At 34.4% G+C, this 16491-nt stretch overlaps 2 protein-coding genes across 5 annotated transcripts; one reads left to right on the top strand and one right to left on the bottom strand.

Moving 5' to 3' along the window:
• Positions 1 to 3754: 3754 nt before the first annotated feature.
• On the top strand, positions 3755 to 6125 carry LOC109164566 (probable cinnamyl alcohol dehydrogenase 6). Its single transcript, XM_019313070.1, has 6 exons — positions 3755 to 3877; positions 3996 to 4109; positions 4433 to 4660; positions 4741 to 5029; positions 5456 to 5609; positions 5778 to 6125. The coding sequence occupies exons 1-6, from the start codon at positions 3783 to 3785 to the stop codon at positions 5981 to 5983; spliced, it is 1086 nt and encodes a 361-aa protein (XP_019168615.1). The 5' UTR covers positions 3755 to 3782; the 3' UTR covers positions 5984 to 6125.
• A 297-nt stretch (positions 6126 to 6422) lies between these two features.
• Positions 6423 to 10544, bottom strand: LOC109165768. Of its 4 annotated transcripts, XM_019314690.1 has the most exons (5): positions 10449 to 10544; positions 9370 to 9902; positions 8970 to 9297; positions 7838 to 8598; positions 6423 to 7155 (listed from the first exon to the last, which is right to left on the bottom strand). In XM_019314690.1, the coding sequence occupies exons 2-5, from the start codon at positions 9702 to 9704 to the stop codon at positions 6774 to 6776; spliced, it is 1806 nt and encodes a 601-aa protein (XP_019170235.1). In that variant the 5' UTR covers positions 9705 to 9902; positions 10449 to 10544; the 3' UTR covers positions 6423 to 6773. The 4 variants fall into 4 exon arrangements, with proteins under 4 accessions (XP_019170235.1, XP_019170232.1, XP_019170233.1 ...); XM_019314687.1 differs by having other exon boundaries at positions 8970 to 9902; XM_019314688.1 differs by lacking the exon at positions 10449 to 10544 and adding an exon at positions 10111 to 10409 and having other exon boundaries at positions 8970 to 9902.
• Between the last annotated feature and the right edge of the window lie 5947 nt (positions 10545 to 16491).

Raw genomic sequence — 16491 nt, 5'->3', positions numbered from 1 at the left:
ATGTTAGTCGTTGCATTTGAAGTTTTATTATTATTGATGTAAATCGAAATCAAGAGTTTAGTCTTATGAATAAACTAATAAGAGAGAAGTCTTCAAATGTGATGAATAGTAAATCAATTTTGAATTAGTTAACTTTTTTTTTTCTTTAAATTTAGGGAAATTGGATAATGAAATAATATTTAATTTGGTGAATTGTTGTTGCATGCGTAGACTTTTGCTGTTTGGCACAACAACTAGACCAATTAACCACACCTAAGCTCTATTCTTTTAGGTAATGAGACAAATTTGCAGGTTTTATTTAAAAGTCTATATTAATTAAATCACATTCTTATATTTTAGTTACTTTTAATTAATTAATACATAATAATTAACAATGAATACAATATTTTTAAATTTTCAATAAAATGGAACTTCACATCTAATCATATATTAAAAGAATTTCAACTCTTACTGGCTCAACAAGACTTCCATCTGTTGGAAAAAAATAGCTTAAAATGACATAAAATGGCATGTTAAGTGGCTATTTTGTGGTACAAATATCAGTGGGGTCCACTTCCAATTTGGGTCGGGTCAAAGTGGATTCGGATTCTTCGTAGTGAGACGAAGAGATCGATATATTGTACGCTCAAAACGGATAATGGGTGAATGAGATATTGATTCTCAAAGTAGACCCATTTGAGTTGGAAAATGAAGGGAAAAAGTGAGCTTTTGTCCCACATTGGTTTGGAAAGAGGATTTGTCCCCCTTATATACAAGAGCTCTTTTGAAGCTTGTAGAATTGTATAGCATAGAGGCTCTCTCGCGCGTGGGGAGGGGGGTGCAAATCAAATTCCAACTAGAAGAGATTGAAAAAGGCTTGATTCAAGCCCGAGCTCGTGCGCGCCGACACCTGGGGGCACGAATGTCGTCCGGAAATTTGGCTGGCCTTGCGGGCTAAGTTATGCCAAACTTCGGTATCATTTTCCAACATGCCACTGTAACTTGTTTCGGTTTGGGAACCGAAACTGAACAAGGCCAAACTTCATCATGGCCGAAACTACCATGTTTCGGCCTTGTGAGAGTCATGGCCGAAACATGGTAGTTTCGGCCATGTGGGCACCATGTTTCGACCTTGTGCCGAAACTTTCAGTTTCGACTTACACGAACATGTGCAGTCTGTGACCGTTGGGTGTTCAATTCTACTGTTACGGAATTAATTCTTTGAATTAATTCCAATCTTAAATTTTTGAATTGAAACCCATGGTAATGGTTGCTGTTACCAGGTGTAGTGGGGGTGCCCTTAAGTGCCTAATTAAAAGCTATTTAAGTCCTCCACCCCTATATAAAGAGGAGTTGGGCAGTAGAGTTTTTACATATAGAAAATCTGAACACGAAAGTTCATCTTTTATCCTCAAAACCTCTCTGCTTCTACTCCTTCTTTAGCCTACTGTGTTCATAGCCTTTGTCTTGCTCGCCGGATTCCTTGTTTGAGTGCTCAAACATTGAATCACTAGCAAGTTTTATCCTGGGAAGCCTAGGCCACAACGCTCCTAGCATCTTTGGGAGGTGGCAAATAAGGTTTTAAGGAAAGAGTGCTCACTTGACTCTTGCAAAAACCCAACACCAAACACTAGCCAAATTTCTATCTTTTCTTCCCTTCTTTCCAAAAAATAATAGTCAATTTTATTTTATTATTATTTGTTTTCCTACCAACGGTTCATACACCATCAGCCATTAACTTGGATTAGTACACTATCTATAATAAGTTATCATCAAACAAAACAATTGAAAAGAAAAAAAAAAAAAAAAGATTCAAATTTTATTTTACTCAAGTAATTTAATTACTTAATATAATAATTACGAGTATCAAATTCAACCTAAGAATTGTTGTACTACATATTCACAATTGATGATAGATAGTGATGGAGGAATAATGTATGAGTCTAAGGTTAATTGGATCAATAAATGGAGATTCATGGGTTAATGAGGTCTAGAGAATAATTGAAATTCATGAGCAAGATTTTTGAAGCCTAGATGAGAAGAAAATAAAGTTAGAGGTGCGAATTGGATTGAGAAGTTGCGTTAAGGGGGCTGCCTGCGATGCAAATATTAAAAGCTAAGAATGGAGTTTAAAGTGGGACAATGCGGAAAGTTAATTATTAAGAGGGTGAGTGTGAAAAAACTGAAGGTATATGGTATAAAGTGAAGGAAGGAGGAAAGTTTGAGCGTCAAAACATAAAATTTGAGGTTATAATGGGATTGGGTGGACGGAACGGTGTGTTAACTCCCACACAACTTATAAAAACAACATCGTTTTGAGTCAAGATATACAATGCATTGTGCGTCCACGATATAACGAGTGCTTCCTCACCAATCAAAGAAGTGTGTTTAGCATTAGTTGGGCCAAGGACTTGGACCACTTGGCTTTGATTTTATTCCTTGTACTTATTTGATTATTTGTAGCACAATTAGAATATTCAAAGGACCATGGGTCTTGTTAATATTATTATACCACTATTTTCCTGCAAATTATGCTGGGCAACTGGTGCACACGGTTGTGAAATGACACCGTTTACTATGATGGAGTAACGGTGTCATTAGTGGCACCGTTTAACTCCACTAATCAATTTTTTTTTTTTTAAACAAAAACTCCAATCGACGTATGAATATATAGTTATGCAAGTCTGAATATATAGTTATGAAGTTATAGATATATACTTATGAAGTTATGGATATATAGTTTTGAAATTATGGATGTGTAGTTATGCAATTATGGATATGGTTCTCTGTGAACAAGCACTTTAAGAATTCTGAATATGGAGTTATGTAATTATGAATGTCTAGTTGTGAAATTATGAATGTTTAGTTATTATTTCTGAATGTACTGTTGTCAAATTATAAATATATAGTTATGTAATTCTGGACATATAGTTATGTAATTCTGGATATATAGTTATGAAATTGTGGATATATAGTTATGAAACTGTGGATATATAATTATAAAATTATAGATATATCCTACTGTTTGAATACGAAAGGAAACCGCCTAATGCCGTTAACGACGATCCGAACAGGATTTTTTTAAAAAATGAAACGACGTCGTTTTGCAACCATGCACACGGTTGCACAGCATAACGATTGCTATTTTCCTGCATTATTTAATTTATGACGATCTGATGAATTAAAAACTAAAATATTTGGGTTTGATCTCAAAGATGAAAATATATAGGTAGAGTATTCGTTCTTTTAATCATTCCTAAATGTATTCAAACTCTATCCAAACTCATAACAAGTATTATTTCACCTACCCAAACCTATTCTATTAGACTTCAAGAGAATTGTGTGGCCACTGTTATTATAGTGTTATCTAACTGCAGGTGATACGTGGCTTTCAAAAAAGTTTTAAAAAAATAAGTCAAACATTAGGAAATTCAGAGTGGCTATCAAGGACAGTGACCTGAGAACCACCCACAATATATTCCTATGCAACTTTATTTTTGAGTGACAAAGAAATTTACACTCATTATTTTATGGTATGATTTGGATAAATTTCAATTTATGACCTTAATCGATAAAGGATCATAAGAAAATTGACTTAACTCAGGAAGGTTAATGAATTGTTTGCGTGAAAAGTTAAACTTGTAATATTGTGATTACTAAGTCAACAACCTAATTAACCAATATGGCTGTATACAACTTTAGGTAAGTGTGAAATGAAGCAAGTATATAAAGCCATCATCCCACACTCATTTCTCAAACTAACGCAATCATTTTTCTCAGATTGATACATATACTACTCTCCCATGGCTGCAACAACCCTAACCCACACTCAAGTTGTTTCCGGCTGGGCTGCCCACGATTCCTCCGGCAAGATCGTGCCATATACCTTCAAAAGAAGGTATAACCTACATAATTGTACATATATAATTCTCAGGATGGATCTGATCTTTTATCTTTCTCATTTGGCATGTTTAATATGAGTTGCTGATTTCTAACTCATATATTATTGAAACTAGGGAAAACGGAGCTAATGATGTTACGATCAAGATTTTATACTGCGGGATATGCCATAGTGACCTCCACGTTGCCAAAAATGACTGGGGCACCACTGTCTACCCTGTTGTTCCTGGGTATGCATATATGCATATACAAAATTTCCATTTCTCTTTTTCTTTTGTTATAATTACTAATTAAACTAGCATTGCTACTTGAATTGAAAGCTTGCCATTTCTTTTACCACTTTATTAGTGTCAAAAACTTATGATTTTCAGTTTAAAAAATGATGTTTCAGACCAACTTTCTAACCATTTTAAGGGTTTAAAAGGTTCAAAAAATCTTAAATTTTCATTCACTTTTTGGTGGTGGGTAAACTGAAATTATAAGTTTTCATACGATCTAGTATTAGTTGTTTAACTTTGTTTATCTAAGTTCATTTTTTTTGGACACATATTAGGCATGAAATTACAGGAATTGTGACGGTTGTTGGAAGTAATGTGACGAATTTCAAGATTGGGGATCGGGTAGGGGTGGGTTGCATGGCTGCATCATGTTTGGAATGCGAATTCTGCAAGCAATCACAAGAAAATTACTGTAAAAATATTCAGTTAACGTACAACGGCATCTTTTGGGATGGTAGCATCACTTATGGTGGCTATTCTAAATTACATGTGGCAGATTATAGGTAAAATTTATTTTCATTTCTTAAACTTATTAATCTTTAACTAAGTAAGACTAAACTCAAACATGTTAATTTTGATGAAGGTTTGTGGTGCACGTGCCGGAAAGTTTGCCAATGGATAGGGCAGCGCCGTTGTTATGTGCCGGCGTGACGATGTTTTGTCCCTTGAAGGACAATAACTTGGTTGGGCATCCGGGGAAGAGGATAGGGATAATTGGAATGGGAGGATTAGGGCATTTGGGAGTCAAATTTGGGAAGGCTTTTGGTCACCATGTCACGGTCATAAGTACATCCCCTTCCAAACAGAAAGAAGCTAAGGAACGTTTGGGAGCTGATGAGTTCATCCTCAGCACTGATGCACACCAAATGCAGGTTAGTTAACTTCAAACCAACCAACAATACAAACAACAATCAATTCAGTTATATTCCCCAACAGTGTTGTAAAAATCGACCTAGATGCTCCTAGGCCGAGGCGATTTTATCCCTAGGTGCCTTAGTCGGCTGGCTGACTTGGTCGAGTTAAGCACCTAACTCAACCGAGTCGGGCGCCTAACTCGACCGAGTGATTTTTTTTGCCTGCTCGGCTACTCCTTTTCTATATTTCTCTAGTCATGTATTCAGATAACCATCTAATATATGCAGTTGACCAATTTGAAGATTTTAACAGTCTGACAACTTCTAGCCTCCGGGCGCCTGGTGCCCCGGGAGCGTGACTAACGCCTTCTGCAACATTACTTTATATATCAAAAAGGTTATGATATTTTTTGGTTGTAAATTGAAATAAATAAAAAATCACAGGCCAAGAAAAGGAGTATAGATTTCATATTAGACACAGTTTCAGCAAATCATTCCCTTGGGCCATACTTAGAGCTACTCAAAGTGAATGGAACTCTGGTACTCGTCGGTGCTCCAGATAAGCCCATAGACTTTCTTTGTTTTCCCCTCATTTCCGGTAAGACATATATTTATATTGAAAAAAATTCCATCAGTATTATAGACTCTCTTTTTTTTTTTGAAAACATTATAGACTTTCTTATATTTTTATATAATTTTAAAATAAAATATTATTGTTTGTTTGTTTTTTTGTTTTGGAATTAAACTTAAAAATTAATATATGTAGGCAAGAGAACCGTGAAAGGTAGTGTGATTGGAAGCATGGAAGAGACACAAGAAATGTTAAATATATGCGCAAAGTTTAACATCTTGTGTGACATCGAGACCATTACACCAGATAAAATTAACGTAGCTTTTGATAGACTCGCGAAGAATGACGTTAAGTATCGCTTTGTAATTGACATGGCCGGCAACCCAACATCAAGCCCTTAGGCTGTCAGAGTCCTAGTTTCTATTTTGTTGTTGGTGTAGAGTTGTTGTATTAATGTAATTGAAATTGTAATTTCAATTTTATGAATAAAGTAATAACTATCGAGAGAAAAGACAGGTCAACGAACTTTGTATTAGTTAAAAATTATACATTGGAGCTAGGGCTCTCCATGCGATAGTTTGATCAGTTGTTATACTGTAGACCATGGTCCACACAGTTTTCGATATTATCAATCTAAGTATTGTTGTGTTGTGGAGAGTTGAATGACCCCACCGGCCCCCCCCCCCCCTCTCCCACTCCCAATGGAAGGGTTAGGGCCTTTATAAAGGATTAGCCCTTAACTATTTGATCTGATACCGAGCAAATACAGGTATAGAGAGATATACCCGAGAAATAATTGATAGTATGATCTACACAGCTCCCAAAAAAAAAAAAAATCTCAAGTGAAATATGAAAGTATCACTGCAGCTTAGCTTCCTTCATAAAAGATACAATTACTGTTATGTATCTATCTTCTCTTTCTACCAAGAGAGATTTTGTCATGCATATTTGCCTAAATCTTACAGTAAAAAAAAAAAAAAGTCTAAAAGGGAGAGGGCCACTAGCTCTTAGAGCTAAGGATGATAAACAATGGGGCCTCTTCACTGATCTACAAAATGGAGTTTTCAGAGTGAGATGCTCTGTCTCCTTCCATATCAACCATTTTATTCAATTCAGTGCTCCTCAACTTCTTGCTGAAAAAAAAAAGAAAAAAAAAAAAAAAAAAAGTTCATGTTTACGACTCATCGTTACTCACTGGAAAATGTCTTCATAGTAATTGTCGCTGATCACAGAGACGAACCGCTCCAGCCAAGGAAGCTGATGGAGATCCTTCATGGCGTCGGCATAAGAATCTGTACATCGCGGGGGGGATTGGTACGCTTGGTGGTCGGTCAGGCTGAAGCCTCCCGCCAGAAACCGCTGGATCAGTTCCAACTGCGATCTCTCTTGGTCTGAATATGCATCCATTATCATGGGGACCGACTCGAATGAGTCCCACGCCCAGTGCTCAAATTGTTGCGTGGGATGAGTCACCAAGTCCGGGGAATAATCCTCGTCCCAGAACGCGCATTGACAAGTCTGTTGACCGTCCCTATACTCCGCGCCACATGAATAGCAGAACTCATGCCCACACCTGCAGAATCAGAATGAAGAAGAATAAATTCGAGTTGATCCTTTTTGAAAAATGAAAAGTCGAAATCTTAGGAGAATCTTTAATGCTATCTACATTTAGCTAGTTTACCAAACACTTTTCTACATTCAGCTAATGCTATCAACTAGTCAAACCCACTAACCCAATCAGCTAACAGCCATTTACCAAACACCCCCGGCCCTGTTTGGTAAAATAGTTACCCTATCAGCCAATTTTGGCGTGTTTGACCACTATTAGCTGTTTGACTTGGCTAAACAACCAATATGAATGCTCGATTAATTAGCTTTTTGTAACAGCTTATTGCTACAAAACACTCAAAATTCAAAAAGCTGCTCAACTAGTCAATTTTGTATGTAATCAGTTATCAACTAACAGTTAATTTACCAAACATTTTTCAACAATTAGCTAATGCTATCAACTAGTCAACCCCCTAACCCAATCAACTAACTGCTATCAGCTAACAACTATTTACCAAACACCCTGATATGTTTATCCAATAAAGAACCAAGAGCTTTATTTAATGTTTTCTCATCTATGAAAAGAAACAAGATAATCTTTTGCTTATTATCCTCAGTTAATTTATAGTAGACTTATAATAAACCACGAGGAAATTTATAAAAAAATAATAATAATAATAATAATAATAATAATAAAAAACCCTCACCAGCAAGTTATATGGTAGCAGCCGTGTGTGAGCTCAATCATCCTCTGACAATGTAAACAACGTCTCCATCTTTTATTTTGTGCCAAACGATGCAAAGTGACATCACCAACGTCCCTTTCGTCGTGTGGGAGATTTTGGTACTCCTCACATGTCATCGACGAATGCCAAGGGACCCGACAGTCGACACAAATAAATCTCTGACATTCTCTGCACTCCACGCAACTGTTGTCTGACTGGCTTGACGAGCTAGCTCTCATTGAAAAGCATTCATGGGGATCGAGAAGAACCGAGCAATTAGGATAGGGGCAGTAAATTTTGTCAGCATCAAGAACATTTGCTTCTACCAGGACTCTCTCCAAGGATTCATACGAAGCAACTGGCAAAAAAGATTTACATTCCGCAGAAGAGATATAATACTTGCATCTTAGCTGCGGGCATCTAATAGGAACTTGCGTAGATTGTACTTTCCCTTCAACGTAAGTCTTCATGCATCGAGAACAGAATTTGTGGGAGCATTTCAATGTCATCATCATTAACGCAAGCTTGTCCTCACAACATATTGAACAACTTTCTGTCGAGTCATCTCCCTTAAGACACGGGGAGACAATGCCTATTGCTACTTGGGCAAGCTCCAATGCTCTTGCAAGGTCAGTGCTCGGAACAAATTTTAGAACAAAGACTTCCATGCCATTGGCATAGTCTAATATCCTTTGCCTCAGTGCCATGAGAAGTGGGTTCTCGATCTCCGTTTCATGCATAACCTGAAAAAGTTTACTACTTTTAAACAATGTAAAGAAAATTGAAAACTCATTCAAAAGAGATGTTAATATTAATCCAATTGCATCATGATCATATCAATTGGATTCTTTGAAAAATATTGATTCAGCAGCAATCAGAGAAATGAACTTTTCTGGTGTTTTTAGATTGTGGATGATATTTTAGTCTTAATGAATCGTAATTACCCTTCATTTGGCCTATTAACTAGACTTGTTATGAATCTGTTTTCACTTTCATTTGGCATATCTACTACTCAACACCTAAAACTTAAATGATAAAAGTTTGTTTCATCTCAGTATACCAGAAAACAGGAGACAAAAACGGCATTATTTCTATAGAGAAGATTGGTACTGACCTGATTGTATAAAATCTCAGAATCGGTAACGGCATATACCCGCCTAATTTTGTTATGAGCAGCCTCTACCAACCCATCCATTAAGGCTAAATAATCTGCAGCTAATTCCTCCACGAAAAAATCGAGCTTTTTCTGCACTTCCATGGGAGGAGAGTTTATTATACTCCTCTCCATGACCACCCCAATTCCAGAAAGCCCAGAACCAGTATCTCCAGGGCCACTTATGGAAACGCCTTTGAAGTACAACTTTACAGAATGTTCATCAAGACCTATCTCAGAGTTTTCAATATTCGATTCCTTGTCCTCCACTTCATCATCTTCTCCCTCTCCACACAGCTTCTCTGATTCCTGTTGCTCCTTAAACTCCTCATTCTTGCTCTCTGATTCCTCGTCCTTCTCTACAGCCAGTTCCTCCGACTCCACAGAGTGTCCATCGAGGTCTATCTCAGAGATTTCACTCTCCGTTTCCTCATCCTCCTCTAGTATAATATGTTCTCCTTCTACAATCAAGTTCTCTGGTTCCTGCATATCCTTCAACTCCTCCAGGATATGCTCATTGAGATCTATCTCAGAAATTTCACTTTCCTCCTCCAATTCATCCTCATCCTCTGGTTCCTCCCTCTCCTTCAACTCCTCCACATCTTCACAGCAGCTTCTAAACTCCTCTTCATCTTCTTCTAAATATAAACTCACCCCCTTGGCTGAATTCAAGGAAGTCCCATCTTCCCCATCCATTTGTAACTATTCCCAGAAACCCAAACACAGGGTTTTTAGACCCTAGCTCTCCATAAATGCTTATTCCAAAAGTTTACTCAACCACAACAAGAATTATACAATGTGGAGGAAGTTATTATCTCACAATACCCAACTATCTACCATTCTATACATCAATTGAAACTCCAGAAAAGTTGTGATCTTGGAAGCTCAGTCCTTCTGCAGCAATGTTCAAGAACTACCCATCATGTGCAGATCCAAAAGAAACCATAAAAAATCAAAGGGATAACATAACCATACTATTTCCTAACCTCACAAATAAAGGTGCAAAAACTTTCTGAGATGCAACAAAAGAAAGAAAGCCAAGACTAGGAAGCAGGATCTTTCATTCATTCTCGTATATACATATAATAATACTAATACGAACCTCAATTAAAGGGATTAAAAAAAACAAAACACTGAAGTAAATCGAAGAATTGAAGCCTCTATACACATGGGTCTTCTCTGGCGTTTGACTTTATTTCAGAAGAATTCTTCATCAGAGTCCTTTACCAGCTTGTCTCCCACACCTCTCTTTCTCTCTCTATCTCACTCTCTCTCTCTCTCTCTCTCTCTCTCTCTCTCTCTATACACTTGCATTGCATATGCAGTGTGTGTATACCCGTGTAATCCGTATTTATGTACATAGAATAATAATAATAATACGGATTATATAAATAATACAGAATTACAGAGTATAAAACAAAACTTAAAAAAACAAAAAACCTTAATCTGACAGCGTCACAGCGGATTATGTGTCTCCAAGTGAGAGTAGCGACCATTGCTGAAGTATGTAAATTCCCTTCTTTCTCGAGAGAAAGACGTCAGTTACTGGTTTAAAATAAAATAAAAAATAAAAAATAAAAAGCGAAAAATTCTACAGTGCCCAGCCCCGAAAAAGGCAAATTTGCCTTGTTGCTAAATTCCCAAAAAGCCAAAACTGTCGTGCTATCTGTGATGACTATGGGGTGTAAAATTGTAAATGTGCATAAGTTTGTTGTTTAGGAAAAATTTTAACTTTTTTTTTTTGAAATAATAATAGTAATAATTGACTCATTTAATTAACTCATGAGTACTAAAAATAAAAAAGTATATATAAATAAGTTACAATAAGTAATTAGGATGGTACCAAGACTATGTAGTCTAATGGTACCCGGGTTGGACTTCCATTTGGAAGGTTACGAGTTCGAGCCTCAGTGGAGGCAGAAGTATATGAACAGATACTACAATGTAATTGGCATATTATTAACTTATCTTGTGGTCTAGTGGGACTAAAAACTTAGCAATATTGATTCAAAGTGCCCTTAAGCGAAATAGCTTTGTTGGAAACAACATGAATTTATTAACTTATCTTGTGGTCTAGTGGTACGAATGACTTTTCTTGTTATGAGTTCAATCTCCAATGGGAGTGATATTGACTAAAAAGTTCAATCTCCAATGGGAGTGATATTGACTAAAAACTTAGCAATATTGATTCAAAGTGCCCTTAAGCGAAATAGCTTTGTTGGAAACAACACGAATTTTCGGAGAAGCTTTGTTGGAAACAACACGAATTTTTGGAGAAGAATCATCATTGGTTGGAACAAACTGGAGCATGACTGGATTGCGATCAATGTCGATGGTAGCAGCAGACCTCCGACCTACTCGGCTGGCTGTGGTGGCGTTCTAAGAAATAATCTAGGTGATTGGATCGTGGGGTTCCAACTCTACCTGGAAAATTGTTCAACCGACATCGCTGAGGCCTGGGGCATTTTAACGGGAATTAAGGTGGCATGGCAAATGGTACATCGCAACATCACTATCCAAAGCGACTACGTTAAAGTGGTCAATTTGATAAATGACCTCCTTTTTTACGCCAAGGGTGGTGGGACCCTGAACAACATTATTTTGGAGTGCAAGAATTGGATCAGAAAAGATTGGAATGTCCGTTGTTGTCACATTTTGCGAGAACAAAATCAAGTTGTGGACTGGTTAGCCAAGAACTACAGTGTTAAGTCTGAGTTGGCCCTGTTGTTTTTTTGCCCGAATGCCAATCTTGCGGCTCTTGTCCAAAAAGACTGTTTGGTGGTTCTTTCGGTCCGTGGTGACTAATTTTTTTTTTTTTTTTTTTTTTTGTTTCCTAGAGTTCTACCCTTCCCTTCTTGTAAAAAAAAAAAAAAAAAAAAAAAATGAGTCAGTAGTACTAAGAAAAAAAATAAGTGTTTAAAAAATTTTAGAGTCTAGCTTTCATTCAATAAGCTCATATTATACTACTGCTGGAATCCCATCTCAAGTGTTACCTCTTAGCAATTATAAATCACCAAATTTTTTAATTAAACTATTTCTTTGATAACTTAAAAAATTATTCCCTGAGTAGTTATGAACATATACTACATTGTAATATAGTCAATAATATTTTAAAAAATAATTTTCATTATTTTCTTGATTTTTGAAATCCAAAAAATAATAAAAATAGCAAACCTATATACCACGCTGGCAGTTACATATTACATACATATATTCATTATTTTAAATTATTTCTAGCTTCTCAAATTTTCCAACAAATGGAGATCAGCACACATAATTCACTATCGGTTAAGCAATTGAATTTAGCTTCAAGCCATTCCAGAAAAAATTTTAGTCATCAAGATACTATTATCAAAAAAAAAAAAAAAAAAGTCATCAAGATACTTAAAATTCAAAAACATAGATTGACAAAATGTGACGTGGCAAACAAAGGGGTGCATGCACATATAGTTAATATGGACGGCTGGACACGGGATACCCTCTCGAATCGTTAATGCGGTTTTAACTTTTAAATCAAACAATATATAATGGCGTATTTTTGGGTTTAAGAAAGAATAGTCAGAGGGTCACATGGCTCTGTAGTCTGTACTGTGAGTGCTAAATCCACTTTGACTTTTTTTCAACTCCCCAAATTATTCTTTATTCATTTTACAAGTTTAATGAAAAATACAACTATATTTTCTAACCAAACATTATTTTATTTTAATTTTAAAAAATTATATTCATTAACTATTTTAAATTCACCTATTTAGTTTTGAGTTAATCAAATAAATGAATTATTTGCCAAGATCTTGTAGTCTAATGGCACCAAGGTTGCACTCCTGTATGGGAGGTTGTGAATTCGAGCTTCAGTGGAATCGGCATTGACACGAGTAAATTGAAAAAGTAGTTATGAACAAATATTACATTGTAATAGAGTTGTACCACTCAAAAATAAGTGAATTATTTTAAAACAGAAAAAAAGTGACAGTTAAAAATAAATAAAAACAACATATATTTGTTTTCAAAATATATATATATATATATATTTTTGAATCCTATAAATAAAAACAAAATATATTTGTTTAAAAAAAAAACAAAAAAAAAAATAAAATATATTTTTGAATCCTTGCGAGCATCCTCTGTAGTTTTTTTAGAATTTTTTGCATCTGTGATTATGAAAGAGAAGATGAGAAGAAAGATAATAAAAAAAAAAGAGAAAAAAAAAACCCAAAACAAAGTTGAAAACCAAAAAGAAAAAAAAATTGAAAAGCGTCATTAACACGCCCATCTGGGCGCTGTGTTGCATCTCACACGCCACAAATGGCGTTGTTGTTGCCTGTGGTGGGGCCCACTTCACTGCAAAAACCAAGTGTTTGTAGGGGGATTTTTTTTCTCTCATCATCTTCTCTCTCAAAGTGAGGGGCTCCTTCTGCGCAATAAACAAAGGTCTAGCCTCTGTGGTTTAGTTGAGTTACCATGATTTATATCCTCACAGATGCTCTGTCGGGTTAGAGTGTGGCCATGTAGGGACCCTTGAGGTTGGGAATTCAACCATTTAGAAAGAATATAAGCCAAGTTTCTTTAACAACCTACTCAAAATGCATAAATAGGGGTGCTCTAAGTATTCTTCCCCACTCCTGCTTTAGAGATTAGTGGAGACGAAAATAGATAAATTGTAAGATTTGCCTTACTCGGCTACTAGTACCCACAATTAGACTAAATTCATATTTTCTTTTTAATCTTTGGTAAGATTTGAACATATATGCTACGACAATCAGCAAAGTAAATCTTATGAATTTATTTTGTGTTGATTGGTCAGTTGAATTACCGGAAGCATAAATAAAATATGGGATCATCATGATTAGCCCCTGCTTTTACTTAATCATTGGAGGGCTCCAAATTAATAAGTAATTTACTCGACGTACCAGTTGCGCCAGAGGACATTGATAGTGACAATGGAAGATAATACGGAGTATTATTTAACTAATTACCAAAATTATATTTATATATATTGTTATAATCTAGAAGCATGTTCACGTGATCTTATTTTATAAAATGGGTAAATGATAAGTGTATTTAAGATAATAAAAGTTTAGTCGGGTATCTAAATTTTACGGAAGGAAGAAAAAAATTTTGTTATGGTCAATTTTTAAAAAAATTAATCAGAACATATTATATTAATCAGGAATTTAAAATAGAGTAAACAATTAAGTACATGTAGTATTTGATTGGTGGAAGCATGGAGGGTGAAGTCTAGTATATTATCGTCGAAACGTGATATTACCTATTATATAAGTATTAAAAAAATAATAATAATAAAGTTGTGTATGTGTTACTAGCTTAGTTATCGCTTTTAGCACATAACAATTGGTATCATAACATGTTTATGTGTGGTTGTGTATTCGCTACTAACTATAGATTTTGGTAATAACTAGTTACTTTCACCTCTAATTGATTGACATAAACACGTTAGGTTTAGCCCATAGTTATTATTATTTTCGTTATAAGTCAAGATGAAACATCAAATTCACAACTTAAAATAATAACTGAAAATCTAACGTGACGATCATCGATTAAAGATGAAAATAATTATTTCGTGATAATTGAGAAATACCAAAAATGTTTGATATTTGGTAACAGTTTCGTAAATTTGTACAATTTGTTGGCTGCTCTCCTTGTCCATGCCATATACATAGGTGATAGGAGTGTTGTACCAACTCAAACTTATGGACTGTCGTTTTGTCTATTGATCCGTAAACCTTATATTCGTTAAATTATTGTGGTAGATAAGGTTTGGTGCAAATTAAAGCTGTTGTTGTGGTGGTCGCACCAGCTACAAAGATTCCTTTCTGCTATACTAATTTTATATTTTGAATTTTTTGTCTCCTACTCTTATCTACCAACCATATCACCTTCTATTCTTTGCCTGTAGTCTACCTTAATTATACTCTTTAATAAGCTTGTTCATACATAATTGCAACATGCTTGGTTCAATGTTTTGCACTCATTTTAATTTCATCAATCCTAATCAAAATTATGTTCTTAACTTGACCTAATAAGTAATAATATAATTGCAACATGCTTGGTTGAAAATATGAGTGTCAACGCTGGTCGATCCGTTACGCAGTAAACTGTACTATAAATTTTGTGGGGTTTTATGAGTAAGCTTGCGAGACACACATGTCAAATAATTTTTTTTTATTTATAACACTAACTCACCTCATTTGGATTGCGGTTTGATGGGCCACGCAAGCTTACTTCCATGATATTATTTTTTTAAAAAAAAAAATCATCAATATGTAAGAAATAAGTAAATATAGAATGTATAGAAATTCATAGTTTAGTTAACGTTGATGTAAAAAAAAAAAAAAAATTGTCACTTTTCAACATAATAGTTTGAGACAATTGATAATAAATTGTTAATTCAATTACATAGTCGAATGATTAAGTTTTGTATATGTGTTTCATTTTAAATAGCAATCTAATTTAGAACCTGTTGTGGAATATAATTTTATTGTTTGGAAAAAAAGAAGAAGATACATTATGGTAAATATCATAAATTAATTAATTATTACCATATAATTTCTATTATAATTTTAAAAAAAATGAAAGTAATTTAAAAATTTGAGCTAATAAATTTGGAATAAAATTCATAAAAGACTAATAAATATACTATGATTTATTGTATTATCAGAATATATATTGCTTTAATAAATGTTCCTTAATTATTACTAATTTAAGTACTCAAAAAAATTATTACTAATTTAAATCTTACTCCAAATTATTACTAATTTAAATCTTGACGGACTCTAATGAAGCTATAACAGAATGCAAATAATTTTGTCAAGTTAAAATGTAATATATAACATTTTAAGGGCAATGTATAAATTTAATTATTACCACTAAAAAGGGACAAAACCCAGGAGCATAGCTTGGATCTAACACTTATAATATTTTTAATTTTTTTAAATATAATAAATAAATAGTTATTTACATGTTGCGTGAAGAGAAGCCCAATAGTCATGTTTCTACTAGATTTCAATAGAAACATATTTGCAATTTGGTCATCAATGGTTAGAAATTAAATTTCCGAAAAACGTACGACAACAACCTATTCAAACAACTTTTTTTTTTTTAATGTTACTAAAAAATGGTTAGTGTTATTAACTATTTTGGACTAGTGATTAGAAATAGAGACAAAAAATTCTTTAAATCCTCATAATGATTGAAAATGTCACAACTAATCCAAAACTCTACACACAATTACACTACATAACCTTTTTTTTTTTTTTTTTTCCTTCTAGTACCAAACACTCAACATTAAGAAAATAACAACAACAAAAAAATAATAATAATTTATTTGATTCTCAAAAATTAAACTCACAAGAGTTTGATCTACAACTAAGACAACTTTGAGAAACAAAAACATAAAAAATCACTTTAAGTGTTCCATTTTTTTTTTCAAAATGATTTAAAATGTAAATTGAATGATAGATGTGAA

The sequence above is a fragment of the Ipomoea nil genome, unplaced genomic scaffold (genome assembly GCF_001879475.1).
Source record: "Ipomoea nil cultivar Tokyo-kokei standard unplaced genomic scaffold, Asagao_1.1 scaffold3069, whole genome shotgun sequence".
Lineage (NCBI taxonomy): Eukaryota > Viridiplantae > Streptophyta > Magnoliopsida > Solanales > Convolvulaceae > Ipomoea > Ipomoea nil.
Note: the sequence above shows the minus strand (reverse complement) of the source record. Positions and strands in the feature narration are given on the sequence as shown.

Excerpts from the sequence above, each read along its gene's own strand:
- LOC109164566 (XM_019313070.1), top strand. The coding sequence starts at position 3,783 with ATGGCTGCAACAACCCTAACCCACACTCAAGTTGTTTCCGGCTGGGCT. Across the intron at positions 3,878-3,995 it reads CCATATACCTTCAAAAGAAG|GGAAAACGGAGCTAATGATG; the intron begins GTATAACCTACA and ends TATTGAAACTAG. Across the intron at positions 4,661-4,740 it reads TTACATGTGGCAGATTATAG|GTTTGTGGTGCACGTGCCGG; the intron begins GTAAAATTTATT and ends ATTTTGATGAAG.
- LOC109165768 (XM_019314687.1), bottom strand. The coding sequence starts at position 9,704 with ATGGATGGGGAAGATGGGACTTCCTTGAATTCAGCCAAGGGGGTGAGT. Across the intron at positions 8,599-8,969 it reads CTGAGATTTTATACAATCAG|GTTATGCATGAAACGGAGAT; the intron begins GTCAGTACCAAT and ends AAACTTTTTCAG. Across the intron at positions 7,156-7,837 it reads TGCTACCATATAACTTGCTG|GTGTGGGCATGAGTTCTGCT; the intron begins GTGAGGGTTTTT and ends CTGATTCTGCAG.